Genomic DNA, 27,756 nt, shown 5'->3' with positions numbered 1-27,756 from the left:
GACTGCCATTGATGAGGCCTATGGTGATTAGGCTTGAATGTTTTGCCCCTGGTTTGGCTGAACTAACAAACATGGGGCCCATAATAGTTGGACTTAAGAGATTTTCCCCTAGTCGTGCTAGGCTCCATTCTTGGATAGGAGTTGGCTTGCTTGGCTTTGGAATTACTCTATGAATTGTTCTATTTGGGTTAAGAATCGATCCATCTGTTGGCGCCAGGATTATTCAAATTGGCTTAGTTTTTTGCTCAACTAATTTTTTATCCGAAATAGTTGGGTGATGTCGATACTTGGATTGAGTTGACCTTGGGTTGTAGCCATAGGTTTTATTGTGTAGGCTTTTAGTTGAAGAAAAGGAAGAATAATACCTGAGTGGGCCTACAACTGCTCCTATCTACTTGCTTAAGTAAAGACAAAAAATAAGAATAAAAATGCAAACAAGCAAGTATAATGCAAGAATACAAATGCAAGAAAAAGACAAATGAAAACAAGTACTAATGCACTAAAATGCCTAGTTGGGAATCCTAAGGGTAATTGCTAGGGCTCTACATGCAAGGGTTTGGCTTTGTTTCTATAGGCTTTTAAGGGGTTTAGGGGAACCTCAATTGGATCGGGCTGCCCATATACCTCAAAACAAGTCTTGGGTATGTTGCTAAGGCCTCACCTTGTCTATCTAGAGACCCCAACCTTATTCAAGTGATGGTTAGATATACCAGAGGCAAAAGAGAAGGGTCCTCCTCTTTGTAGGATGGTTATCCCTATGTAGTCATAATAGGGACCGCCAATAATCGAGTTAGAGGGACGAAATGCAATGCAATATGAGTGATGTATGTGCAACATGAGTGAAAGCCCAAAACTAATTAAATAATCCTTGGAAATTGGTCTTTTGAGTTATGTCCTCTTATTGACTCAAGTCGCTATTTGTGGCTACCCGACCCAGAGGGAGATGATGGAATATGGAGTTGCTACCAAAATTTTTGAGAAAATAAGAATTTAGGAACGCCCAGGACTTTTCATGAAAAACAACTTGTTTTCTTGGTGACTCGTTGCCCAATGGAGAATAGAGATTCTTGGGGTCCAAGGACTAAGGTATAGTGTGGGAAGGTGTTAGGCACCCTACACTCGCCCGTATAAACTGGTCTCTACTTCACCTGTGTTCCAAGGGTAATTTTATAATTTTTGGGCTTAAAATAAAATAGACTTTAATAGTTACAAGGGAACAACATTCAAACTATTAAAAGAAATAAACTATTAAAAGAATTATCCAATAGCTAGCTAAAACGTGCAAGCCATAACCTATCATTAAAACAAGTGAGTGGGACATGAACTAAGCAATAAAATTAATTATTTGCAAAGGAAATAAAACTAGCGGAATTATAAGTGATGTATTCTATTAAATTTTAAAGCTACAAGAAATCAAGAGAACTAATTCTAGAGAGAAGATGAATGTTGAGATGTAGGAAAAATGTATATACAAATGCTATATGGAATTCAGGTTAGGGACGGCTACAATTTTAATGCATACTTATGAAAAATAGAAAAAGCTACAACTACTAACATGCGTAACTTGATGATATAATTAAAGGATTGACTAAGTACTAAATGTTCAACTATGAATTCAGGTTAGGAACGGCTAAACACTATGGGATCATACTAATTGCTACGAATTGAAAGATGTAGAGTGACCAAATGAATTGAGAATGGTTGAGAAGATGATATAGGACTGATCAAAGGAATTAATGAGACTTGGCATTTAGAGAGGAACTTAGTTAAAGACTAGTCATACAAAACATAGTATTAAGCTGGTGGTCAAAGGGGGACAAATGAAAACAAACAGCAACCTACGTGTATGAGGGATATAAATGCAAGAAAACAAAATGGGCTGGGTAAATAGTTATTGGTGATGTAAACAACGAGATGCTAAACTTAAGACTGACACGTTCTGTGATCCTAAATAATGAATGGAAGATAAATGCATGGACCGATTCCTTAGACTATGGAAGAATTTGAAATTTGATAAATAGCTATAAGGAAAATCAGAACCTAAGGCTATGTTTGGTTTGAAGGAAAAGATAGGAAAATGAAGGAAAAGGTAGGAAAATCTATATAAGATTTGGACGACTAGTAGGCCAATCCATACTAATCTTTACAATTAAATGGTCAAATGTGTGCAAGAGATTTGAGAATACTGATATGGGTGGGGTGAGGGAAATGATCAAACTATTTCCACAATGAAAACTGAGAAACCATCTAAAAATCAATTAATGTAATCAATGCTAATGTTTACAATTAAATGGTACTAATATCAGCAAGAAAACTAGTTAAATTATGAAAGGGGTGAGGGAAATGATCAAATGTGTGCAAGAGATGTCTTTTGGGAGCTGAAGCCAAAGGAAATGAAATGAAATGAAAGCTCGAAGAGAGGCTGAAGCCAAAAGTAGTAAAGCACAGTCGTGATGAGAACTGAGAAGAATAGAAGATAGCGATGACGATGTGAGTGAGCAGGGTATATATAGAAAATGAAACGGTGAAGTGGCATTTGAAAACTCACATACCATTCAAGTTTCATTTAATTTTCTTTATCAACCATCCAAATCTTGACAAAAAATGAACAACCTCAAATTCTTGTCTCTTCTATTTAAGAAAGTTGGGGTCATTGGAATGCCCACCAATACGAGATCCCAACTTAATTGAATAAAAGAGACAAGGATTTGGGACTGTTCATTTTTTGTCAAAATTTGGATGGTTGCTAAAGAGAATTAGATGACTAATTAACGACCGGTTAAACTAGTTAACTACAGGTACTAGATTGGCACATTTTGAAAGTTCAGGTACTGAATTGTCCTATTTTAAAGTGGCACTAAGCCCAAAGTACAAGGTACTAATCAGGAATTTTCCCTTAAATTTTTTTGGCATAATGGTCCATTAATAATTGTTGTTTGATTTCGGAAGTTGTTGATGGATTATATTCGAAATTGTGGAGATATAGGGATTGTAGTCCATGTTTAATTGTTTACCTCCTTCCTCATACACTTAGTTTCTTTTCTTTTTTTTGGTATTGAATCACTCGCCTTTCCATAGAGGTCATATCAAGGTTCAAAGTATCAGAAAGGCAATTTTAAGAAACATATCGGGATATGCTCTAGATACACATGTGTATCGGAGAAAAACTAAGATATGCTTGAAAACACTACAAATACTTTAATAAATCATAAACATGCATCAGTAACACTAAATATAAGACTTCAATGAGGTGTATATACATTAAATTAATATATTTTAATGGTTTTATGAAGAAATATTTTGTAGTTAATTATAATTTCATCAAAAATCCTATGCTTAAATGTAATTTATAAATTATAATTATTAAGTTTTAATGTTTTATAGGATGGGAAAAACCCAACTTTCCTATCCAACCATAAAACATGCATTGGCACAACTTCTAAGTGAAAATATAATAAATAATTATTTATTATTTATTTCTAAAAATTATAAAATATAAATAAAAATTATATAATATATTCAAAACATAGTTATTAAAGAAGAAATTTCAATTGCTTTGTGGATATGATAGATCATCCATAAAATTATAATATATTCAATTATTGTGATCAAATGATAAAATATAATTAATTATTATTTATTTTTTAATTCTAAAAAAATACTAAAGAAGAAATTTCAATTGATCTATGGATATGATAGATAAATCCATAGATCTAAAGCATATTTAGTCTTTATAGGGAGAGAAAAATTATATTTTCAATTTTTTTATTAATTTATATTTTCCCAAAATGTCTTCATGAAATTTCCATAAATTTATTAATAACACAAAAAAATGATTTTGAATGTAAAAAATGTAGATCAACATAAATTTAAACATTCAAGAAAAAAAGAAATTACAAGATATTATAAAAAACGAAAAACTTACCTATTTTTGCCATATTTTTTTTTAAATTTGAAAATTTTTCAAAAAAAATAACAATTCACACTTGTTTCTTGCAATTTTTTTCAAATCTAGCACTCTAGGAATGAGGTTTGGAGTTTTAGAGTCATTTGCTGGGTGAAAGAAAGCTTATTTCAGGGAAAATAAGCTTGTTATTCCCCTTTATGTTTTTCAGTTTTTGGCCGTATCTTTTTTGTCGATACACCCCTATACGATCTGATACGCATGAAAAAAAGATGAGACATCCAATTTTCATGCGTATCCTGTATCTGCTTTTCAAAGATACGGGATAGTATAGTATAATATAGTACTATACTATAGTATTTCAATCTTTTTTGGCATAGTATAATACTTTTTTACTAACATTAATAACTCTTCTCAAAGGTAGCGAGAGATAATAAAACATCATCTCGCGTGGTACTACTCAATTGACATGCTAATTGAGCCACCACTCAATTGGATAAATTACAACGAAGCTCATATGCTTGGTTAAGTTATAAAAAGATTCACATTCAATTGTTTAATATTTTTAAAATTTCCAAACTACCCATTGAATTACTCTCCATTGTTCTAATAGATCTGTGTAGATTTCTTGTTGAATTCAAATATTCAGTTGAAATGGTAGAGGTTTTTTTTTATAGATATAAATTTAAAGGCTTCATTTTTTTCTTGATCTATTGGAGAAAGGAGTGAATGATTTTTATATTTTAAGATGAAGAAAGACATTCATGTCAGTTAAATGATTTTTCTTATTGTAGTTGGACTCATTTGAAGAAAATAGAAGTATTTTTAGGCCAATTAGGATTCAAGAGAAAAGAAGAGAAAAGAAAATATGTATCTTCCGTAATTTAGTGCATTTTGTATTGAAAGTGAAAGTTCAAGGTTTGGTTGTAGGATGCCCTATGTTCCAAGTTATTACGGAGAGGATTTTAAAATGAGGGTTTGGATTGAATCTAGCTTTGGGTCTCAAGATAGAGAGGTTAATGGTGTCAGAATTTAATGATCTTGATACCATTGGATTCCGAATTTTAAGTTCTATATATCTACAAGGTTGGATTTCATATTTTATGTAGAATATGGTTCAAGATAAAAATGACTCCAATTGGACGATTGGAATCTGTTCCAATTTTAGGTCTTCAGATGAAGGGGTAAATAGTGTCAGATTTGGGTAATCTTGGTGTCGTTGGATTCGGACTTTTGGAGTCTATATATCTTTGATTTTGGATTTCTGATTTAACATGAAATAGGGTTTAGAATCAAAATAAGTCTAATTGGACGATTGGAATCGATTCTGGCTTCGGGTCTTAGGATAAAGGGGTAAACAATGTCGGATTTGGGTGACCTTGGTGTCGTTGGGTTTGGATTTTAGGGATATATGTACCTATGGTTTTGGTTTTATGACTTAACAAGAAATGAGGTTCGTCATCAAAATGACTCCAATCAGATGGTCGAAATCGGTTATGGTTTGGGTCTTAAAATGAATGGGTAAACCGTGTCGGATTTATGCAATCTTGGTGTCACTGGATTTGGATTTTTGGGATATACATACCTATGGTTTTTTATTTGATGTGAAACGAGGTTCAAAATCAAAATGACTCTAATCAGATGATTAGAATTAGTTTTAGCTTTGAGTCTTAAGATGAAGGGGTAAATGGTGTCGGATTTGGGTAATCTTAGTGTCATTGGGTTTGGCATTTTGGGCTCTATGTACCTATGGTTTTGAATTTCTGATTTGACATGAAATGAAGTTCGTTATCAAAATGACTCCAATTGTACGATTGAAATCGATTTTGGCTTTGAATCTTAAAATGAAGGGATAAACGATGTTGGAATTGGATGATCTTTGTGTCTTTGGATTTGAAGTTTTGGGCTCTACGTATCTATGGTTTTAGATTTCTAAGGCTCCAACTTTTGTAAAATTCCAAAAATGCCCCTGGGTCAACTTAAAAGTTAATTGAAGCATGCTTAAAGGTTGAAGTGTTGTAGAAAGAATAAATAACACAAAAATGAGGCGTACATGTAACACCATGATCACTCAAATCCGACATCATTTACCCCTTCATCTTAAGACTCAAAGTCAAAATTAAGTCAGATCACCTAATTGTGGTCATTTTGATCGTAAACCTCATCTCACATCAAATCAAAAGTCCACCACTATAGGTAGGTAGAGCCCAAAAATCCAAATCCGATGGCACCAAGATCACCCAAACCAGAAACCGTTTACCCCTTCATCTCAAGACCCGAAGCTAGAGCCAATTCTAATCATCCAATTGGGATCATTTTTTATCTTGAATCATATCCCATACAAAATTTGAAATCTAACATTATAGATGTATAGAGCTTAAATTTCTGAATCCAACAGTACCAAGATTGTCCAATTCCGACATCGTTAACTCTTTCATCTTGAGATTTGAATCTAGACTCGATCTGAACCCTTTATTTGGAATCCTCTTCACTATAACTTCGAACATTGGAACCTACACGACCAGATCTTTGCCCTAACCTCTAGAACCATATTAAAATTTAAAATTTGACCAGCTAACGAACCTCCAATCAATCAAGCCAATCACCTAAGCTTGGAATGTTCAATTTAGGTAATGTGGTGAAATTTTCTATTTATTGTCTTGATTGATTGAGAAGATCTCTCACAAAGTTGTCTTAACAGCCCCTTCCCTCAATCAATCTCCCTCCAAAAAACCCTCTAAACCTCAGTCATTGATCTCCATATTCTCAAATCTCAGCCTCCATTCCGTTCTAGAATCATCTCCAAAAATCTATAAATACCACCCTTTCTCACACACAAAAAATAAACATTCTAGTACTCTAAACATTCAAACCTAAGGAAACCCATACAAACACACTCCCACAGACATTAACCACGTCCTAAACTCTCTCCCCACCATCTCTCACACCCGTTGGGTCCATTCATATCAATATTAGTCCAAGAAACCCTCAGGTCGCACAAATTATCAGGGAAAGAAGTAGAAGCATGTTTGAAACAATGACATTACAACAGACACCACAGACTTTCGTCAAATCATTTACACGTGGGCTACCTTATACATGACCTTTGAATCCCATGAGCACTCAGGAGACACGGCGAGTGGTTGAAGCTAGAAGTTAATGCATGTTAAAGATCAAGGTGGTCGGACTAAGCAATGGGCATCAAGTTTTTCCTTTTCTCCATCATTCCAGATATGTTCACTGCTTTAAACCATTCTTAATTTAACTAGTTTTGTTATTGATATTAGTACCATTTAATTGCAATAAACATTGGCATTGATTACATTAGTTGTTTTTGGCCTACTATTCGTCCAAAGACGAGCATCTCTTGCACACCTTTAATCATTTCCCTCACCCCTTTTTCCTTTCTTTCGAGAATATAAAATCCCATGAATGAACATTTACACTGTGTTTGGTTTGAAGGAAAAAGTAGGGAAAGGAAAGGAAAAATAGAGAAACATTTATAAACTTTGTATGGGTTTTCCTACCTTTCTGCTTTGCCTTATAGCTATTTATCAATTTTCAAATTCTTTCATAGTCTAAGGAAGGAATTGGTCCATGCATTTATCTTCCATTCATTATTTAGGATCACAGCACGTCTCAGTCTTAAGTTTAGCATCTCGTCGTTCACATGACCAATAAATATTCACCCAGCCCATTTTGTTTTCTTGCATTTATATCCCTCATACACGTAGGTTGCTGTTTGTTTTCATTTGTCTCCCTTTGACCACCATCTTAATACTATGTTTTGTATGATTAGTCTTTAATTAAGTTCCTCTCTAAATTCCAAATCTCATTAATTCCTTTGATCAGTCCTATATCATCTTCTCAACCATTCTCAGTTCATTTGGTCACTCTACATCTTTCAATTCGTAGCAATTAGTATGATCCCATAGTGTTTAGCCCTCCCTAACCTAAATTCATTGTTGACCATTTAGGCCTTAAGTAGTTGAAATTGTAGCTTTTTCTATTTTTCATAAGTATGCATTAAGTTAGATTCCAATCCCAAGATCCAATTAATCAAAATATTCAACTTCCATATAGAATTTGTATATACATTTTTCCTATACCTCAACATTCATCTTCTCTCTAGAATTAGTTCTCTTAATTTCATGTAGCTTTAAAATTTAATAGAATACATCACTTATAATTCTACTAGTTTTTTTTTCTTTTATTTCCTTTGCAAATAATCAATTTTATTGCTTAGTTCATGTACCGCCCCCCCCCCCCCCCCCCCCCCCCCACTCACTTGTTTTAATGATTGGTTATGGCTTGCACGTTTTAGCTAGCTATTGGTTAATTCTCTTTTCACTAGATATTGTCATTTCTTTAGTTTATTTCTTTTAATAGTTTGAATGTTGTTACTTTGGAACTATTAAAGTCTATTTTACTTTAAGCCCAAAAATTATAAAATTACCCTTGGAACACAGGTGAAGTAGAGACCAGTTTACACGGACGAGTGTAGGGTGCCTAACACCTTCCCACACTATACCTTAGTCCTTGGACCCCAAGAATCTCTATTCTCCATTGGGCAACGAGTCGCCAAGAAAACATTGATTTTCTTGAAAAGTCATGGGCTTTCCTAAATTCTTATTTTCTCAAATATTTAGGAGGCAACTCCATATTCCATCGTCTCCCTCTAGGTCGGGTAGCCACAGATAGTGACTTGAGTCAATAAGAAGACATAACTCAAATGACCAAATTCCAAGGATTATTTAATTAGTTTTGGGTTTTCACTCATGTTGAACATACATCACTCATTGCATTGCATTTCGTCCCTCTAACTCGATTATTGGCGGTCCCTAGTATGACTGCTTAGGGATAACCATCCTAGAAAGAGGAAGACCCTTCTCTCTTGCCTCTAGTATATCTAATCACCACTTGAATAAGGTTGGAACGTACCCAAGACATGTCTTGAGGTAAATGGGCAGTCCAACCCAACTGAGGTTCCCCAACACCCCTTAAAAGCCTATAGAAACAAAGCCACGCCCTTGCATGTAGAGCCCTAGCAATTACCCTTAAGACTCCCAACTAGGCATTTTAGTGCATTAGTACTTGTTTTCATTTGTCTTTTTCTTGCATTATACTTGCTTGTTTGCATTTTTATTCTTGTTTTTTGTCATTACTTAAGCAAGTAGATAGGAGCAGTTGCATGCCCACTCAGGTATTATTCTTCCTTTTCTTCAAATAAAAGTCTACACAACCAAAACCTATGGCTACAACCCAAGGTCAACTCAATCCAAGTATGGACATCACCCAACTATTTCGGATAAAAGATTAGTTGAGCCAAAAACTAAGCCAATTTGAATAATCGTGGCGCCAACAGATGGACCAATTCTTAACCCAAATAGAACAATTCATAGAGTAATTCCAAAGCCAAGCAAGCCAACTCCTATCCAAGAATGAAGCCTAGCACAACTAGGGGCAAATCTCTTAAGTCCAACTACTATGGGCCCCATGTTTGTTAGTTCAGCCAAACCAGGGGCAAAACATTCAAGCCTAATCACCATAGGCCTCATCAATGGTAGTCCATTCCAACCAAGGACAATGCAATCAAGCTCAACCATCATAGACCTCAGTTCAACCAAACTAGTGGTAATACACCCAAGCCCAAACTTCATGGACCCTGACCATGCCAGCTCAACCCAACCAGGGGTAATACAATCAAGCTCAACCTACATAGGCCCCATCTATGCCAATTCAACCCATTCAAGGCCATCCAATGCAAGTCCAATCATCATGAGCCACAGTTCCAATGCAACCCATTCCAGGGCATTCTTGCCTAACCCAACCCTCACCAACGCCAATTCAACCAAACTGGGGGCAATTAAACCAAGTCCGAGTCCCAATGAAAAGGGCAACAATAACCCAACCAATTCAAACCTAAACACCCTAGTCCTCTGTTCCAAGACAACCACCGACCCAAAATTCCATGCAATGGGTAACACTCTTTCCTATGACCACAATTAAACCAAGGCTAGACCAATGGTTGACCCACCTTTTGTAGAGCCTTAGCAAGTTGCAAGGCAACAACTTGAACTTATCAGACATTGACATGACTATTGGACATAGGCTACCTTTTTGGTTTTGAGTGGCTTGACAATAGACAACTACGATGGGACAGCATACCCAATGGCCCATATCAAAATGTATCAGTAAATACTAAGGCCCAGGGGCTTAACTGATGAACTTCTAGCCTAATCATACTGAAGGAGTCTAACTAGACCTATTGTAACTTGGTTAATAAATGCCAACCCTAACCTAGTAAAGGCTTGGTCAAGTCTAGTTGATGCCTTTGTGAATCACTACTCATACAACACAGACATCCTATTATCAAGGCGTAAATTAGAATTGATCAAGTAAGGACTAAAAGAATCATTCACAAACTTCATATCTAGGTAGAGAACCTAAGCAGCCTAAGTTCTTAAGAGGCCTAGTGAGGATGACCAAATTTCAATGGTCTTAAAGAAATTGAGTAAAGAATATGCTAATAGGTTAACTCTGACTTATGATCCTACTTTTTAAGCCTTTGTTTGTGCAGGTTTCCAAGTGGAAGGATCTCTAATAGTTGATAATACATTCACTCTCGAAGTATCATCAGCAACTGACATCTCATTTGACAATGAACATATTACAAAGGTCAAGCCTTTAGAAGTCGAGGTAGACTAAGTAGGGAATGAGATTCAAACTCAAGTAGTAATCTATAGTGCATTAACTCAAAATAGTTAACCTCAACAAACAATCTGTGAGAATAAATTTATCGAAGCTCTAGAAGATCAACATCCAATTGATTCTTAAGGCCCAACAAAAGAAAAATCAACCATACCAAGTCATCAGGTCAACACCATGCAACAAAAGAGCCATCCATTTGATCCTACCAAGTATACAAAGTTCACCCAATCAGTAGAAGTTGTATCAAAAGCCAAGAAAGATGAGGCTTTTGATCCGATCCAACTCATCAAGCTAATTCATAGGCCAATAAAGGAATCCTCCAAAATGGTAATGCACATTATCATTGTAATGCAAAAGAAGATTGAAGAAGATCTGTCCTTCGATCCAACTCAGTTCATTAAGCCTATAAAGCATATACACAACAATGAACTAGTTGAAAACAAAGAGAATGATGTGCAAATTCACCAACTAGAATTAGAATAAGGTTCTATTGCTTCAATTCAAGTAATTCACGTAAACCAAGGGCAACAATACCCTAGTGTAGATCTAGACCAAGGGCAAAATTGTACCTTGGAATCTCAACAATCTACCTCTAAATTTGAATCAAAAGACTGGATAAACTTAAGCCAGGTCAATCAAGACCCTATCATTGAATCAAAAAGCTAACATGGTGTATGGCAGGAAAAGCTAGGGCCTAAACAAGATGACTTAGAGCCTATCTCAAACATATACAATGAATATTGGCATGACACATGGTAGGTAAAACAAGATCCTCAGCAAACAAATTTAGAGCTCAACCCCATCACCGAATTAAAAGTCTGGCATGGCACAAGGATTTTCAAACAAGACATAAACTAGGTTGATGTGGACTCCATCATTGGCATAGAACCTGAAGGCAAGCAACATTAAGAGTAGGTTAACCATGACCTTAATCGTCCTAACTTAAGGGTAACTTTCAACTCGAGTCCAGAAATACAACATGGTGCCCATCAGGATGCAGAACGGGCTAGCCAAGACTTGTCTCAATCCAATCTCAAGCCCTATCACTCAAATGTAGAAGAAATGACCATGTATCTCCTATAATAAATTAAGCAGATCAAGCTTCTCCTAGTTTGGACTCATTCAAATCTTGTCATTAACTTGGACATCAATGTAGAACTCTTGAATCACCAACAATGTATGCCTCTCAATCCTCCTGACTCACCATGGATGACTCCTAAGTCCATCTTTGATCAAGGGCTAAGTCTAAGGCCTCAAAACTCTTTACAAATACCAGAGCAAGGTTGCCTACTTCTTAACCTAATTCTGGGTAATCTAGACACTGATGCACCATAGGCTAACCTTAAGACCACATTTGCCTTTGGCCTAAGTCAAGGAAGGGCCTCATAATTTCTCACAATCTTTGGGTTCAACTGATCCACAATGGGTTAGTTACCATCCCACATTTGACTTCAATGCAAGTCTAAGGCCTTACAATTTTTCACAAGCAATTGATTCATTAGATCTACCACGTCTATCTCTATCATAGGCCCAAATCCAAGGCTACATAACTTTCATCTACATCAAAACTTCAAGTGAGACTCCCTTTACACAAACATGAAGCGGTACACCCAAAGAGCCATTACTAACTTAGGCCCAAACTTGGAGCCTTCACACTTTTTGCATCATGGAAATACTATCAATAAAAAAAAAAAAAGATCAAGATCCAACCGGATTAGCATCACCAAATACAAATACATCATCATTGCCAATCAAGCATAATGCAAACTCATGCATGATCCCATTTTTTCGGTGGTTGCTTATCTTTACTTTCATCCCTTTATGAGGCATAGTCAACAACTTTCATATTCATATTATTTTTGCATTTCTTCACTATTTTTCTTTATCTCTTATGCACTAGTCAACCTGGATCCCTCATTGGGTGTAATGAGTCAACTATTCCTCTAAGTATAGATATCTTCAACTCTAGAGACTCATTTCTTGATTTAAAGTGGTTGAATTTCCTCAAGCATCCCCCAAGGGAATTCTTCATCTTAATCTTCAAACCATGTGGTTACCATTTTCTAAAAGGAGATATCTTTTCTTACCATTAGTTTGCCTTTTAAAAAACAAAAAAAAAGTGAGAAAATACAAGCATGCTAGCGCCCAACCTCGGTAGGGGCTTTCTTCGCATGCTTTCATGCCTTGCGCTCAAGCCACTGCACGTTAGTGCGGCCAACAGGATGCGGCTGAAAAGCTGTATCGCGCGCTAGTGCGCTCATGTTTTTTCAACAGGGTACCAATCCTTACGTTTTCTTCACTCCTCAGTCCAGAAGTTTGCTTCTGGTGGCTAGCTTCTACCACTAGCGCTTCCAAAAGGTTTTATAATACAAAAAAAAAAATCAAAATTTTTCAAAATAAAAAAAAAGAACAAAAAGCCTTAAAAACTAAAAAAGAAATAGCAAATTTCAAATAAAAGCTAATTAAAAAAAATGTTTTCATTTATGCATCTATTTAAAAAAATTTGGGATTTCATTGTCTTTAGAAGCAAGGTTTGAGAAAAAGAATTCATTGGCACTAAAGCACATTGAGAAGGATTCAACCTATCAACATGTGAAGCAATGACATACTCGAGATCAAATAGATTCAAGAAATATTGAAGCCTATGGCTCTCTACCATGGAAAGTTGGCCAAGTGTTGGAATCATGACAAGAATAAAAACACATCATCATTTGTCAAGAATTCATCAATGTTCCACATAACATGACATCGATCATCAATCCAGTCATCATCAGATCAACATTCAACATAACAAGTCATCAATCATTATTCTAATCTATATCATCACAAGTCATCATATTATTTCCCAACATGGCAAGGCACCTTGGTTTGCGTCATGACAAAATCACCAATCATCAACACATTCATCGTCTGATAAACACTTGGCATATCATCAATCATCAGTCTAGTCCACATCATGGCAAGCCATCAAATTTCCCAACATGACAACATGACAAAACATCTTATCAGCATGACAGATCAACATTCCAATCACAACATCGTGAGATCCTCAACATGACAAGTCAACCTATCAACTTTCTGTGCAATTCCTCAATATGACATCTCAATCGAGTCATTTGCAGCAAGTACTATGCATGTCATCAATCCAGATATGAATGGACTTCTTAAGTTCAAAGTGCCTAGAAAAAAATGAAAAAATAAGAAAATAAAAAATAAAAAAAATGAAAGATATCATTTTCATCCCTTCCCAACTCATTTAAGGCTAGAGGCAAAGTAGTTGATTAAAGTTCACTAAAAGAGAGGCCATCTTTGGCCGATTATTACCCCTACTGAGCCACCTATATTTACACATTCACCACTTGCAACCCATGATTGGACCTTAGCCCTTCCTTAATGAACCGTAAAATTTGTCGCCTAAACCCTTTTCCTAAGTGAATAGATCACCTTCTCAATCTCTTTAAGCAACATGAAAAATAATCCAAAAGAAATTCAAGTGAGACAATGATTCTTTGATTTAAGACCTATGTCTTAGGCAAGGGGCAAAGAAAGCCTTGAGGGGTCCACAAAATGGGAGGTCATCTTTAGCCCAACATTTACCCCGAATCACTCATGATCACATATTAATCCCTTGTAAGCCACTTTGAACCTAACCTTTCTTTTCTAAAACATCCAAAATTTTCAAAAAATAAAAAATAAAAACCCAAACAAATCCAAAAATATTTTTCCTTTTATACCCCTTTCACCTTCCCTAGGGTCCTTTTGAGGAATACTCACCCACCTCCATCCAAACTAGGGGCAACATGGTCATGAAAAACATAAATTCAAAGTTTTAACAAAAATTATTTTAAAGAGAAGCACAAAAATGGAAAAAGACAAGCAAAAAATTCAAAAAAAGAAAAGAATAATACTAGAAACTAAGTCAAAGTTGCAATCCATCATAACTCCAACTATCCAATCACTCAAGTGAGGTCATACAATGCACTCATAACCCCTTAAAAGGCCCCTAAGTGTCACTCTCAATTTGAGCATTTTATCCCTTTCTTTATTCACCCAAGCCTTGAGCCACATTTCATCCTAAGGAAACATCTTCCTCATATCCTTGGGCAACGCTCAAGTCAAAGGAGATAGGTGGTATAACTTTGAGAAACCCCTTGCTCAAAAAAAAAGGCCCTACAATTATCAACAAGAAGGTGAGTCCTAAACAATTACACCCCATTGCCTTCATAAACCGACAAACTATCAAAGAAACCTTATATCCTTTGTTTTTGAACATTTTTGTCCCTCCATTTTCTAATCTAAATGCCAAACCACATTTTGTCTCAAACAAAGTCATCTCCGAATCTCATCAAACTATCCCAAGAACTATGCTGGCTTAATCCCACATTGGGTACGTATGTAGTCTAGACCCTTATTCTAGATGCAGTCATTCCAAAGGAAGGAGATCTCCTTAGCCCGTTAAGTTGAAAACCCGAATGGAAAATTCAAACAAAAGATAGGGCACAAAACATAGAAAACAAAAAGAAGAAGCAAAAAAATGGAACCTACTAAATGAAAACCTAAAAGGGCATCTAGGCAAAAGATAAGGCATAAAAAATAAATGGCATGAGAAATGAAGTCAATATCCCTTCAAGATGAGCTTACAAAGGATAAATGATACAAGCTACATACAGTTGCAGATGAAAGAAACTCAATCTAAGGGTGTGACTTATGTTGAGCTTTGCTACATGATACAAAATCAAAGAAATCATCACGAATAGCTAATCTTGTGGCAAGGCCTAGACCTAGGTAGAATTGGTGACATTTATATCTTGAGGAAGTGGCTAAGATCCTAAGTCAATAGTTTTAGATCAATTCTTTGTGTGCAACATGTGTTCTTGGCATCTCATGTAGTCCGTCACCGCCATCTACCCCATCATACATTTCCAAGGCAGATCAACTATAATTAATGACATCAATACCAACCATCGAACTTCAACCAAGGTAAGCACAAGGTATGCAATCATTAACTACTTCATCTCTTACATTGCAAATCATGCACCTTTTCGTTAGAATTTCACCATCTCATCTTCACTTCAGCATTATCACAATCATTGCATTACATCCATTATGGGATGTAATCATGCATCCCAAAATAAATCTCAAGGAATTGGCCAACGATAAATTCCACACAATTCCTCTATTGCAGGGATGAGTATAGTCCTAGATAGCCACACAAACATTGTGGGTGAGAGATTTTATTTCAAAAGCCCCTTTGGAAAGATCCAAGGATTGGTTTGCATACGACAATCCTTCTATCAACAGTCGAACGAGTGCTAGATAGCTATGGGAGCGTACTATAGAAGGAGATTCCAGGGGAATCATTTCCAATCAAAACAATCAACATCTTTCAATCAACCAATACTTTTGTCATGAAAAAGTTTTTCAAACAACATTCTTTTGAACTAAGAGCGTCATTCCATTACATTTCTATGCAAAAATGAGTTCTCTCCTCAAGCTTTGTTGTTCAGATTATCATCCTCCAATAAAGAGGGGCAATCTGTACACACCCCATTTTTGCACTCTTCAATCATACTACAACACTTCGAGCTTCAACCATGTTTCAGCTAACCTCTCAGCTGACTTGGGGCATTTTTTAAATTTTACAAAAGTTAGGGCCTCAAAGATCTAAGACCATAGGTACATAGAGACCAAAAATATGAATCTAACAACACCAAGATCACCAAGCTCAGACACTGTTTACCCCTCCATCTTAAGACCCAAAATCGGAACCGATTCTAATCATCCAATTAGGACCATTTTGATCCTAACCTTATCTCACATAAAATCAGAAATCCGAGACCATAGATATGTAGAGCCCAAAAATCCAAATCCAACGGCACCAAGATCACCCAAATCCGACATTGTTTACCCCTTCATCTTAAAACTCAAAGTCGAAACTAATTTTGATCGTTCAATTGGAGTCATTTTGATCTTGAACATCATTTCACGTTAAATCAGAAATCCAAAACCATAGGTACATTCCAACGACACCAAGATCCCCCTCTGGGTTGGGTAGCCACAACCCTCAAACCGGTTTTTGGCCCAAAACCATGATTTGGTCAATGACCTGCTGACTCGTGCCGTTGAACTATCAACCCATCGACCCACATAATGGTTTTTGTCTGTTTTTTATTTTATTTTATTTTATTTTATTTTATTTTAAGTCAGAATGGACCATCCGATCGAACCGGATGGTCGAACCATTCAACTTAGGAACTGGTCCCATAACGGTTCTGTGTCTGGTCCGATTTTTAAAACCTTGGTTTAGTTTACCTTTCTCCGCTATTTTATTAAGATTTTCTTATTCTTTTTACTAGGGAGTAAAAGGGGTTGGATCTGGATCGGATAGAAGTAAATCCGTATCCAAATCTAATAAAAGCAATAGATTGAGGTCCGGTTTCGGGTCCTAGTCAGATTTTAAGGAATTGGATCTATAGTCCATATTTGATCCCATTTACACATTTGAGTGGAAAATCCGAAAGTGTATACATAGTTGCAACACAAATTAGTAATCGAATTAAAATCTTATCATCAATAAAATTAAAATCTTAAGTTTGTTTCTATTTATCTCATACATAATTGGATTTCTCCATTCAACAAAAGATAATCAGGCTTCTCTTTTTTTTTAATTAGAAAAAGCTAATTAATTGGGCGTGTTAACATCTTTGTTCTGTATCATGCGTTGCTTCCATTGTTCCATTTTATCATCTCTGATAATCACACTCTCTACACCTCCTCACGCAGAGATTGGAGAAATAGGGAATCTTATCATGGTAGTTTTATGTACATTAACGCTCAATAAGTGTGACAAAATCACTTTATAAGTTGCCTCTCAGTCCAGTTACAGCCACTTCCCTGAACTCCGGCCACTGACCTCCTTAGTCCATATTTTCCCCAGTTGAGGCTTCAACTCTGGTCTTTGACATAACTCGGCAATGGTGGTCATCAATGTGGTGTACAACCATAATATATACAGAATCAACCAGAGATGCGAAACAATCAGAGACGTAAAGTATTTTCTCCAGCATCTTGTACCCTGCCATGATCAGCTCCTTGTGTACAAAGCAGAACTGCTAACAGAAGAAATGGAGGTTCTATCTTATCTGGATATAGATGAAGATAGCGAAGTGGAGATGTTTCTTTACAGGAAGCTTCGCGATGAGATCATCAAATTCACCGTTGAGACGGAGGATGGTGTGTTATACATTGACATACCAACCGACAATGAAGTCTTAAAACTGAAAAATACGATTGACAAAAGGGTGGGTATAGCTCCAAGGCGCCAGAGGCTGACTACGCTGGGAGCTCGGATGCGTGATCATTGCAAGCTGGAGGATTATGCGATTTCCACTAGACAAACCGTTCATCTCAGGGAGAAACCTCCAAACCCAGAGTGGTTTGTAGACATTGTTCTGGTGGTTCCCAGCACTGGGCAATCAATGATCATAAGGGTGGACCAATATGATACAGTTTACACATTGAAAGGTCTGATTCGTCGTGCTGACTTTGCTGAGAAACCCGACTTCCATCTTGAATATAAAGGCAAGTGCCTTGTTGGAAAAGAATCCATAATTAGTTATGGTATTGAAAATGAGGACACTGTAAATTTGATTTATGAGTGAGGTTTGGAAGATGGTTACACTTACACATGGGCAAGATGAGTGCTATTAGTATTAGTATTAGTATTAGTATTAGAATAATTCTGTTCTTGGAACAATTCAAAGATGGTATGTGTTTGATTTCAAAATCGTTCTGTCTAATCAAGTTTAGTAATTCCACTTATTATATCTTCAATCCTTTCGGTAAAAGAAATATGATGATTGATGACTATGCTTTTGTTATGAAATGGATAGATTTTCTTTTCCAAGAGAGAAACCAGCTGATAGTACTGTGAATTTCTTCTCTTCCTAACTGAAGTGGGAAATAAAAAACAAGCCAAAAGATCACAAATTTTCTTTTCTAAGACATAGAATGCAATGAGAAAGAAAGACAACAAAATTCAGGTCTTGGCTAGTTGCACGGGTCCAATTTCTTGTAATAAATCTTGGTTACTATTAGATGAAACTGCATACCCTTTTAACTTTAGTTTAATTCCTTCAGAATCAACTAAAACACTGCAAAATTGGAAGTTATGAAATTCCTGCAAAACCCAGGTTCTGTAAACATGTGTGGAAAATAGACAGAAACCGAATCATTAGGAATTGGGATCACCCACTTTAATTTCAACCTGGGATGTTCTTCAGAATTCAGGAATCATGATTTAAGAGGGTGACAACAGAACTCGTTTAAATGACATGGGGGCACTGTATTCAGTGTTTTGAATGAATAGTTTGTCATTGAGAAAACACATAAGATGATGACAGAGGGAATGAGATGAACTCCTCCAAGATCTAATCCCCTGATAGGAAGTTGGAACCCCCATGCACACCTGAATCCATTTTAGAAACGCGTAGGCATTTATAACTTTTAAGGCACGCTTTTTCTTGTATTTGTATTTATACTCCTTCCAAACTGAGCCTTAATATAAGGTTTTGTATTCTATATACAAAATATAAGGTTTTGCACTCTATATACAAAATATAAAGTTTGCAAATATATACAGTATAAATATATACAAAATAATACAAAATATAAGGTTTTGCCCTTTACATATTTGTATTTGTACTCCTTCTAAACTCAGCCTAAGGTTTTGTAGTCTACATATTTATATTTGTACTCCTTTCAAATTGAACCTTAATACAAATACTAATATGTATAGAACAAATACATACAAAATAATACAAAACACAAGGTTTTTCTGCCCACATATTTGTATTTGTATTGTGTGTATTTGTATTTGTATTCTTTCTAAACTGAGCCTAATTTACTTAATTGTAAGGGGGCAATTTGGGGGAATGGAGACGGTCCCCGTGAAGACTCGAATCCCTAAATTCTTTTAATCAATATTGTTTTTAAAAAAAAATAAATTTACCCAAAATAAAGGAAAATTTTAAAATATAAATAATATTTTAAATGTATTTTAATATATAATATAAATAATATTACATACATACAACAATATGTGTTACGCAAATAGAGACTAGCAGAGAGGAGAGGGCTAACCTCCCTCCTACAAACTTGACCTAAAAAATAGGACAGATGCTAGAGGGACAATTCATCATAGCCTATCCGTACAAGTGTAAGACCCCACAATAGCATCGACTCCACGTCCCACCATATTGGAAAGAACTATGCAACAAATCCTATCCGTACAAGTGTAAGGCAGGCCCCCACAATTCCAGTGGATTACTAGCAAAGGTGAAAACCCAGCGGAGCACATATGGTGCTACATGGACGCCTTGGGACAGTAGTATGGGTTCAACCCAAAACTAGGGCTGTTCATAAGAATGCCCAAACCGATCAATCTGGACCGACCCAACCCGAGTTGGCCGGGTTTTTATCAGTACCGATCGGTTTCGAATTGGGAAAATATATAAATCGATATATTGGGTCGGTTTCAGTTTTTTTGCGTGAAAATCGAAACCAACCCAATCCGAACTGAACTAGTCTTCTACTAATTCGGTAGTTCTTAGTTTAGTAGTTTCCTACTTAACTATAACTAATCTTCTACTAGAACTAGAAGGCCCATTAGGCAATTACAATTAGAATAGGCAATCTATCCTAGTTTCTAACTTTCTATAATCTTTTACACCAAATAGGCAACCCATTAGGCAATTACAATTAGAATTCAATTAGGTGTCCTTTTGTACAGGAGCAAAACCGAAACCGATCCAAACCAACCCAACCCGATTCAAACCAACCAGATCGGTTTGGCCTATCAATGGGTCAATTTCGGTTTCCACCTCAGGTAATCCGATCAGGTCGGGTCGATTAGGAAAACCCCAATAAACCGACCCAACCCAACCCGTGAACACCCCTACCCAAAACTGTTGTATAAATAGGGAAGTTGCGCCAAACCTCCATCAGTGATGGTAAGGATATCAAGGGAGGCGTTTTATTGTGTGTTGCATTGGGCCTAAGAGCATAACCGATGTGTTGAGAGAAGCACACCAAGCCACTTGCTCCATTGGCGCATTCACCGGTTGGGGGTTTATTGGCCAACACTTATGGAAGATTCACGAGTTCTCTAAAGAGGGTGCCCCGACTTGGGGGTTGGATTTTATAGGGCCAATTCATCCCACATTGGGGCAGAAGCAATGGATTCTTACGGCCTCATAGTAATTGACGAAATGGGTAGAAGTAGTAGAACTGGCAAAATCGACAGGAGAATCAGTGTGGTATTTCATCAAGGAAAACATTATTTGCAGATTAGAGTCTTGAACGAATTGCATCTGATAATGGGATGAGACCCCTTTGTCAACAGAATAGTCGAAGCCTTCTTAGAGGGCTATTGCAATACATTGGCAATGGACAAGCAGAAGCAACAAACAGGGTGTTGTTGCCATTTCTTAGTCGATTAGTAAAACTTCAAATGGAATTCTTAGTCAAATATTTTTGTTTTAAAACTGGATAAATCTGGTTAATAATAAAACTTCCAACTTGGAACAATGGTAAATTAAGGAAAAAGCCTAAATATTTTATGATAAAAGGAATGACTAATGATGGTTTAGTTCATGGTTTTGAAAACTGGACTGGACCTGGCAGTCGGACCAATTAACCCAGGAATCAGTCAAGTAATTGGTTCCATTTCCCTCAAAATCATTGATTTGATCAATGACCCACTGACCCAAACAGTCGAACCTCGATCAATCAACCCAGATAATGATCTTTGATTGTTTTTTATTTTATTATTTTTTTTTTAAGTAAGAATGAATCGTCTGTTCAAACCAAACGGCCAGACCGTTCAACCTGGGAACCGATCCCCAGAACAGTTCCGTGTCTGGCCTGATTTTTAAAACCTTGGTTAGTTTACCTTTTTCTGCTATTTTCTTAAGATTTTCTTGTCTTTTTACTAGGGAGTAGTAAAACGGGTTGGATCTGGATAGGATTGAAGTGAATGAAGTGTAAATCCGTATCCAAATCTAATAAAAGGAATAGATTGAGGTCCGGATTCGTGTCCTAGTCAGATTTTAAGGAGTTGAATCTATAGTCCATATTTGATCCCATTTACACATTTGAATCTAATAGAAGGAAAATCCGAAAATGTATACATAGTTGCAACACAAATTAGTAATTGAACTAAAATCTTATCATCAGTAAAATTAAAATCTTAACATTGTTTTTGTTTATCTCATATTAATAATTGGATTTCTCCATTTACACATTTGAGTCTAATAGAAGGAAAATCCGAAAATGTATACACAGTTGCAACACAAATTGAATTAAATAAAATTAAAATCTTTAGTTTGTTTCTATATATATATATATATAATCTTTAATAATTGGATTTCTCCCTTCAACAAAAGATAATCAGGTTTCTCGTTTTTTTTAAATTAGAAAAAAGGTTAACTGGGTTTCTTAATATCATTGTTCTGTATCATGCGTTGCTTGCATTGTTCCATTTTATCATCTCTGAAAATCACACTCTCTACACCTCACGCAGAGATCGGAGAAATAGGGAATCTTGTCATGGTAGTTTTATGTACATTAATGCTCAATAAGTGTGACAAAATCACTTTATTAGTTGCCTTTCAGTCCAGTTACAGTCACTTCCCTGAACTCCGGCCATTGATCTCCTTTTCCCCATTTGAGGCTTCACTTCTGGCCTTCTATATAACTTGGCAATGGTGGTCATCAATGTGCTGCACTACGGTAATATATACAGAATCATGCAGAGATGCAACTCAGTCAGAGACGTAAAGTTTTATCTCCAGGATCATGTGCCCTACCATGATCAACTCCTTGTGTACAAAGGAGAACTGCTAACAGAAGAAACGGAGGTTCTATCTTATCTGGGTATTCTGGAGGATGAACATAACGAAGTGGAGATGTATCTTTACAGGAAGCTTCACCATGAGATCATCGTGGTCATCGTTGAAACAGAGAATGGTGCGTTATACATTGACATACCAAGCGACGATGAAGTCTTAAAACTGAAAAGTATGATTGACAGAAGGGTGGGTATAGCTCCTAGGCGCCAGAAGCTGACTACGCTGGGAGCTTGGATGCATGATCATTGGAAGCTGCAGGATTATGCAATTTCCAATAGACAGACTGTTCATCTAACGGAGACCTCTCCAAACCTAGAGTGGTTTGTAGACATAACTGTGGAGGCTCCCAGCACTGGGCGATCAATGGTCATAAAGGTGGACCGATATGATACAGTTTACACATTGCAAGCTCTGATTCGTCGTTCTAACTTCGCTGAGAAACCCGTCTTCCATCTTGAATATAAAGGCAAGCGGCTTGATGGAACAGTGGCATTAATTAGTTATGGTATCCTTGACGATGAAGATACTATGAATTTGATTTATGACTGAGATTTGGAAGAGGGTTACACTTACACATGGGCAAGATGAGAAGGGGGAGACAAGGGTTGGCATTGGAATAATTCTGTCATTGGAACAAGTCAAAGAAAGTATGTGTTTGATTTCAAAATCCTTCTGTCTAATCTAGTAATTCCACTTAATATCTCTTCTACCCTTTCAGTATGAAGAAATGTGATGATTGATGACTATGCTTTTGTTAAGAAATTGATAGATTTTCTTTCCCAAGAGAGAAACCAGCTGATTGTGTGAGTTTCTTCTCTTCCTACCTGAAGTGGGGGAAAAAAACAAGTCAAAAGGTAACAACTTTCTTTTAAGACATAGAATGCAATGAAAAAGAAAGAAAACAAAATTCAGGCCACTAATTGTGATTTTCTTGGTTACCCTCATGTAGTTGGGTTCAGTTTCTTTCTTGTCACAAATCTTGGTTACTGTTAGATGAAACTGCATACCCTTCAACTTTAGTTTAATTCCAGCAAAATCAACTAAAATACTGCAAATTAAAACTGGAAGTTAACGATAATCCTGCAAAACCCAGGTTTTGTAAGCATGTGTGGAAAATGGAAAGGAACCCAATCACTGGGGATTGGGATCACCTACTTAAATTTCAACCTGAGATGTTCTTCAGGATTCAGGAATCATGATTTAAGAGGGTAGCAACAGAACTAGTTCAGATGACAAGGAAGCACTATATTTCCATATTTCCCATTTGAGAGAGTCAATCTCGATCACCTCTAACAGTGCAAGTTGTGTAAACAATCCTTCCAATCATATGACTCAGTGTTTTGAATGAGTAGTTTGTCATTGAAAAAACACAAAAATTGATGACAGGGAATCAGATGAACTCTTCCGAGATCCAATCCCCTGATAGGAAGTAGGAACCCGCATTGCACGCCAGAAATCCATTTCAGAAACGCCAGGCATTTATAAGGCACGCTTTTTTCTTGCTTCTTCTGATACTCCCAATTAGACTATTCACAATCTATCTCAAAGGCATTCATCATAGATCAATTAGAATTCTGTTGCCTCTAAAACATTTCAACAAAGAGAAAGAAAGCAAACTATGGTTCCACCGAAAGAGGAGATATATATAGTTAAAAGGTTAATCAAGCAACAAAATAGAAGGACCAGTTAATCAACAAAAGCGAATTTCGTATTTTTCATTTCCCACAAACGGTTACATACGCCGATATGCATCCCAAATTTACAGTCCTACGCATTGAAACATGACCATGAAGAACAAAGCAAAAGACGGCAAAGAGAAAAAAAGATCGACAAGAAGAATGGCCTCAAGAAACTAGCCCAATCCACTTCTAGGCCCTCTCACCACGGATCCTGCGAGCGAGCTGGATGTCCTTTGGCATAATGGTGACCCTCTTAGCATGAATAGCACAGAGATTGGTATCCTCAAAAAGACCAACCAAGTAAGCTTCGGCAGCTTCCTGGAGAGCGGCGACAGCGCTACTCTGGAAGCGGAGATCGGTCTTGAAGTCCTGAGCGATCTCACGGACAAGGCGCTGAAAGGGTAACTTTCGGATCAAGAGCTCCGTGCTCTTCTGATACTTCCTGATCTCACGAAGAGCCACGGTTCCGGGCCTGAACCTGTGTGGCTTCTTGACTCCTCCGGTTGCCGGCGCCGACTTGCGAGCTGCCTTAGTTGCCAGCTGCTTACGGGGAGCCTTTCCTCCCGTCGATTTCCTTGCTGTCTGCTTAGTTCGGGCCATCTCTGTATCTCTCTGAGACGAAGAGAAGAAAGGCTGATGGATTTGTCAAAGGAAAGGTCGAAGAGAGACTGAAGCAGAAGGCACAGTCGTGATGAGAAGAGGATAGCGGGGTCACGATGTGAGAAGGGTATATGTAGAAAATGAGACGGTGACGCGGGAACTTCAACTCTTGTTTTGGTTTTTGAATTTTTTCGGCATAATGGTCCATCAATCATGACCGTTCGATTTAAGAAAGTTGTTGACGGACTAGATTCGAAATTGCGGAGTGACACGGATTGCGGTCCATGTTTAATTGTTTACCTCCTTGCTCTAAATTACAAAGATACCCCTATAATATGGGATCAGTGTCGGTGACGATGACCCCTGATCCTGAACTTTCATTTGTGACTAAACTTTTTACTTTGAGACAAAAACCCCGTCAGCTTTAAAAATTTTAATAAGGGCTCTATCACCAAAAAAACGTTTACAATTTTAAAATTTCTAAACTATCCTTTTCTTATTTATTTAAAAAAATTTATAATTTAATTAACTTTTTTAAATATAACATTAAGTCCTCTCCATTACTCTAATCAAATTTTTGTTGGATTCAATATATAGATGAAATGGTAGAAATTACTTTTTGATAGATATAAGGGACAATAACGCAACCCATTCAATAAATTTTAATCCCTCAAAAAATAATAAATTAAATGGAGAGCCGCAGCAAAACTCCTCAAATTTCAAAATGTCTGACCCCCCTCCTCCACACAATAGACATTCCAAGTCATCTCTATAATTTTTTGGACAAAATTATCCCCAAATATTTTAGTCATATTTCCATGGTGGTTACGTCTCCAAGACTCCAACCTCAATTATACACCTAACTCCCTCCGGTTCGAAGCCAACTGCCAGAGTATTCTACGTTGACAACCCACTTCACAATTTCCAATGTTTATCCCAAAATAAAGGGCAATAGAGAGTAGAATGTTTCAATTGATCCTCTCCGTTATACAACATTGTCAACGGCCTTCAGGTTCGCCATTTTCGGTGTGCCTTCCTACAACAAGAGCCAACAGAGAGAGAAAGCCCTTTGTTATAAATCATATTCACCATTTTCAATGTTCGTCATAGAGATATGTAGTTCGTCATGCAATATCTTTTCAGCGAATCATCTGAATATTCTTCGTGTTTTTATTGTTTCACTATGTATGCCCCCACTCCTTTTTTCCATCCAACTTCGGCCTTCTTAGCCTCCAATTCTATCTTCTTTCTACTCTACTTGAGAATTATAAATACCTAGTTTTGATTTTTTTTATCTGATTTGTTTCATCACTGTGGAATCATTAGATAGAGGTTCTTTTTGTTTGATATGATTCAGCTTCTACTTTGAGAATTCGATATACCAATTATGTTATGTTGGGTTCTTTGTGTGATTTTCAATCCTTACTAGTTCGAGTTCAAATTGGGTTCTTTTTCTTTTTGATGGAGAATCTACGATTATGTGCTAGTGTCTCCGTTCTTCTACTTGTTTTTTTTCTTTGTATTTTTTGGTTCAAAACTTTATGTTTAATCAATGGGGGTAAAGGGAAGGCAGTGTTGTTTTTGTTTCTTTGTTATCTTTGGAAGCTCAAAAAAATGTGAAATTATTAAAAGACTAATGTTCAGGATTAAAATTTGTTGTGGAATTGTGTTTTATATGAATATGCATGATGATTAATGAGATTTGTCGTTATTATGGGTAATGTTTGGGACTGATTCATTTAACTTATTGTTTTTTGATGAATTAAAATTTGTTGGGTGATTTATGCATCATTTTTATCTATTTTTTTTTATAATTTTGCAAGACTAATCATATCTTTTTCATGTTTTTTTTTTCAATTTGAACTACAAAACCTCTTAGATTTTCTAATTGGGAATGCTTCAATCAATGTCCATTGTGCTATGCCATTTTCAACCACTTTTGAGCTCATCATTATCAATATTTCCCCCGAGAATACAAGGCAACAAAGAGACAAAGAGACAAAGCAAGTCCTTCTGGAATCTTCATCCTAATAGTGGAAAAGGAATTTGTGATTGGGTTTGGATCCCAGGCTATTATTAACCAACTTGTTTCATCTTGCTTTGATCCTACTCCAAATATGTTTCTTTCATGATGTACTTGAGTTGCGGTCTTATTCATAAAGATCTCCATTGAAGTAGTACAACAAGATTTTATATTTATGAAATTTATAAATATTGCACACTTTCTTACTTTAATAAAATTTCATTTCTTACTTATAAGGAAAAAGAAAGAAAAGATACGTATGCGTTTTTACATAGAATTGTGTAACCATTAAGTCTACACACAATTTGTGTATTTTTTGTTTATTTATGTCTATATTGAACTAACATATATACATACATACATATATATATATATATATATTTCAACAAAAAAAAAATGATTTGAAAGACTTAAACCTGAGCCACTTGAATGAAAAATAGAAAAATAACCCTCAGAATAGCTAGCATTGCTAGTTAAGGGGCTATTTTCAATTTGGTAGTCTAAAATATGATACGAACTTTTGGTATATTTTTCTTTGGCATTTTTACTTGTCTATAATGCTTGTTACATGCCTCTAGTGTTGGTTTTTCAAGGGCATTTAATATTTTCTCTTTCATCACGTGTATTACATCTTTTACGCTCTAAGTATATGTCTTGTTTGGATCTTATTCATATAGCTAGTTAATTGACATAGTGGTTTTAAAGGAGTAGAACTGAAGAAGATAAATAAATAATAAAAAAATGAGTGTGCTAATTAAGCAAAACTAAAAATAAAAATGAAGGTGAAGAAGTATGGATTCGCTAGACGTTGACAACAAGAAGACTCTCAATGAGGGAAAATCTTATTTATGAAGAAGTTTAGGCACTTAAGGACATTTCAAAAAAAAAAAAAAAATGTTTTAGAAGACTAACTCATTTAGGGATAGTTTT

General features: G+C 36.2%; 3 protein-coding genes across 3 annotated transcripts; 2 read left to right on the top strand and 1 right to left on the bottom strand.

Moving 5' to 3' along the window:
* The first annotated feature begins 17,589 nt into the window (after positions 1 to 17,589).
* LOC148802737 (ubiquitin-like domain-containing protein) lies at positions 17,590 to 18,276 on the top strand. The gene has a single exon (XM_088897967.1). It carries the CDS (start codon positions 17,590 to 17,592, stop codon positions 18,274 to 18,276), a length of 687 nt encoding a protein of 228 aa, XP_088754093.1.
* A 4,101-nt stretch (positions 18,277 to 22,377) lies between these two features.
* LOC148802736 (ubiquitin-like domain-containing protein) lies at positions 22,378 to 23,073 on the top strand. The gene has a single exon (XM_088897966.1). The coding sequence runs from the start codon at positions 22,378 to 22,380 to the stop codon at positions 23,071 to 23,073; it is 696 nt and encodes a 231-aa protein (XP_088754092.1).
* A 1,137-nt stretch (positions 23,074 to 24,210) lies between these two features.
* On the bottom strand, positions 24,211 to 24,920 carry LOC104603461 (histone H3.2). Its single transcript, XM_010267495.3, has one exon. It carries the CDS (start codon positions 24,801 to 24,803, stop codon positions 24,393 to 24,395), a length of 411 nt encoding a protein of 136 aa, XP_010265797.1. The 5' UTR covers positions 24,804 to 24,920; the 3' UTR covers positions 24,211 to 24,392.
* Between the last annotated feature and the right edge of the window lie 2,836 nt (positions 24,921 to 27,756).

This window comes from Nelumbo nucifera, chromosome 2, assembly GCF_055504915.1.
Source record: "Nelumbo nucifera cultivar China Antique chromosome 2, China Antique-T2T, whole genome shotgun sequence".
NCBI classification, from domain to species: Eukaryota; Viridiplantae; Streptophyta; class Magnoliopsida; order Proteales; family Nelumbonaceae; genus Nelumbo; species Nelumbo nucifera.
This window is presented reverse-complemented; position numbering and strand designations above follow the sequence as displayed.

What these genes read in the sequence shown, in the direction of transcription:
- LOC148802737 (XM_088897967.1), top strand. Translation starts at nt 17,590, where the DNA reads ATGGTGGTCATCAATGTGGTGTACAACCATAATATATACAGAATCAAC.
- LOC148802736 (XM_088897966.1), top strand. Translation starts at nt 22,378, where the DNA reads ATGGTGGTCATCAATGTGCTGCACTACGGTAATATATACAGAATCATG.
- LOC104603461 (XM_010267495.3), bottom strand. Translation starts at nt 24,803, where the DNA reads ATGGCCCGAACTAAGCAGACAGCAAGGAAATCGACGGGAGGAAAGGCT.